Raw genomic sequence first — 2,426 nt, 5'->3', positions numbered from 1 at the left:
ATTAATAACTTACTTAATTATCTATCAATATTCCGGCCGTGCGGGACTGTATCCCTGCTGTCTCAAACCAATATGGTCGAGGGTAGCGTTGCCTCCAAAAGAGGGACATGCCACTATAACTAAGATAATCTCTTAAAAACCGAAAGTGCGGAAATCATCAAAGGATACATAATAGAAAAGTTGTAACCAAGTGATTCTATCTTGTTTATTGTTCTTTTAAATATTTCAATTTCTTTTTAGTTTCTATTTAGTAAACATTTTCTCAAAAATTTTGTTAGATTAGACGATGACGATATTCTAGTATTAAAAGCTCTTGTGTCCTTGGACGACCTCGGTATCTTGCCAACACTATACTACGCCAACGATGGGTTCACTTGACCTAGCGTTTTGTAGAGAGTGATTGTTTTATATCATGTTTTATAAATTTAAAGCTTGATAAACGAGTAAGAGTGCTTAAAATATACAAAAATTTTTATCCACGCCCTGACATGTCAGAGAACATAAGGTGACAATATGCCTATTTAAAGCTAAGGAGGAAGAATCCTACGTCAATAACCCAAAGGGATTTCAAAACAGTCCATACAGTTAAACTTATACCGCCGCTTTGAGAAACCATGCTAACTTTATTTGGAAGAATTCTTCGATTTCTGGCCCTCCAGGATTCTATCAGATGAATACAATGGAAGACACAACACCCGACTTGGAAGGCGCAATGAAGAAATATATCGAAGCTACTAATATTCGGATGGATAACATGAATGAAGAGCTGAAGCGACAGAAGGAATCACTACTAATATTCTGGCTAACTTAAAAACGAAAAGATGGAAGACCAATATTCAAAGTTTCTAGAACTTTTCAAAACTCTTCTCATCAACATTCCATTTATCGAAGCCATTGTGCAAATGCCAAATTATGCTAAGTTTCTCAAAACCCTACTCGCCAATACAAAGAAGATGGGTGAAGCAACAAATGTTCAGTTGAGTGAAGAATACTCATTTGTGCTCTAGAAGTAATTACCATAGAAGTTATCCAATCCTGGAAGTTTCATACTCCCATATGAGATTGGACAATTAGTTGCAAGTGATGCATTAGCCAATATTGGTGCAAGAATTAATCTGATGCTCTACTCGTTTTTTGCTAAGTTAGGATTAGGTGAACCTTCACCTACCCGCATGAGCTTTCTATTAGCTCACAGATCAGTTAAATATCCTCGTGGTATTGTGGAAAATATGCTAGTAAAGATAGGAAAATATTTGTATCCCGCAGATTTTGTTATCTTAGATATGGATGTGGATTTAAAGATTCCTATAATTCTTGGACGTCCATTCCTAACTACTGCTAGAGCTCTCGTTGATGTTTTCGAAGGCAAGTTAACTCTTGGAGTTAATGAGGAACTAATAGTTTTTAACATTAAGAAGCATTTAAATAATAGTCACGAGCTCAAAGAAGTATCTGCTCTTATGATCAATGTCATACTTGAAAAAGAAAATGAGATGTCTTGGGAAGATGAAATTATGGATGAGTTATGTTAACTGCCTTTTGAGCAATGAAATCCGCTATTTTAGTAGATAAGTGTTGGGATAATGAGCTTAACACAAAAATCTAGAATATTATCACAATCAAGTCTGAAATAGAAATAAACATTGATGAATACACTTTGATTATTGAACTAAAAGTTTCTAAGATAAAGTAAAGAATTTAATTAAACCCCAAACGGATTGGTTTAAGACTGAAGAAGAATGTAGTATAAAGGAAGCTGTTTATTTCAAGATAGTGGTGCATGGTGATATGTACTTCATCTAAAGTGAAACATTATTGAGAAACATTAAGGAGAAACCACTTGATTGTGTGCTACGTATGTACACTTTAGTATGGTAACCCATTTAAAGGAGACAGTCAAGCTGAAGACTAGCTGAAACTTAGCGCCACCGAGAGGCAGCCCAGATTCTAATTCTATGTTTTCTTGTCGAATCATCACCATTATATGAGTTCTTTACTGTCCCATATGCTTAAAAGCCCAAATATCTGACTTTCTGACCCTTACGAGCCGTAAGGCCCATTAAGGCTACAACCCGTAAGTCCTGCAAGTGGCAACTATATGTTGCCACCGAACCATCATTCACACATACACACGCACACTTTACACTCTCTAGATCAACTACATCGAGAATTCAAGTCGAAGTGATTTTCAGGTTCTTTGCAAGCTTGTGATCATATCTATACATCCAGATTTCGCAAACACGGTACAAATTTCCGAAATTTTGATCCTTTATAAAACCAATATTTGCAACTATATTTTAGAAATTTGTAGTGGATGTTGTTGCGTAAATATTGCGTTGAAGTGCTTATCAGCACTCTTAGTTGCTTTTTTCTACTAAATCCAGGGTCATGTCATTCTGCGAGGATTTGTAGGTTTGGATGTATAC

General features: G+C 35.7%; 1 protein-coding gene across 1 annotated transcript; it reads left to right on the top strand.

Annotated features, from left to right (window-relative positions):
• The first annotated feature begins 821 nt into the window (after positions 1 to 821).
• On the top strand, positions 822 to 1,532 carry LOC110942840. Its single transcript, XM_022184602.1, has 2 exons — positions 822 to 971; positions 1,023 to 1,532. The coding sequence occupies exons 1-2, from the start codon at positions 822 to 824 to the stop codon at positions 1,530 to 1,532; spliced, it is 660 nt and encodes a 219-aa protein (XP_022040294.1).
• The last annotated feature ends 894 nt before the right edge of the window (positions 1,533 to 2,426 follow it).

This window comes from Helianthus annuus, chromosome 5 (genome assembly GCF_002127325.2).
Source record: "Helianthus annuus cultivar XRQ/B chromosome 5, HanXRQr2.0-SUNRISE, whole genome shotgun sequence".
Classification (NCBI taxonomy): Eukaryota; Viridiplantae; Streptophyta; class Magnoliopsida; order Asterales; family Asteraceae; genus Helianthus; species Helianthus annuus.
This window is presented reverse-complemented; position numbering and strand designations above follow the sequence as displayed.

Coding starts and splice junctions, on each gene's coding strand:
- LOC110942840 (XM_022184602.1), top strand. CDS start 822: ATGGAAGACCAATATTCAAAGTTTCTAGAACTTTTCAAAACTCTTCTC. Junction 972..1,022: donor AGATGGGTGAAGCAACAAAT/GTTCAGTTGAGT, acceptor TAATTACCATAG/AAGTTATCCAATCCTGGAAG.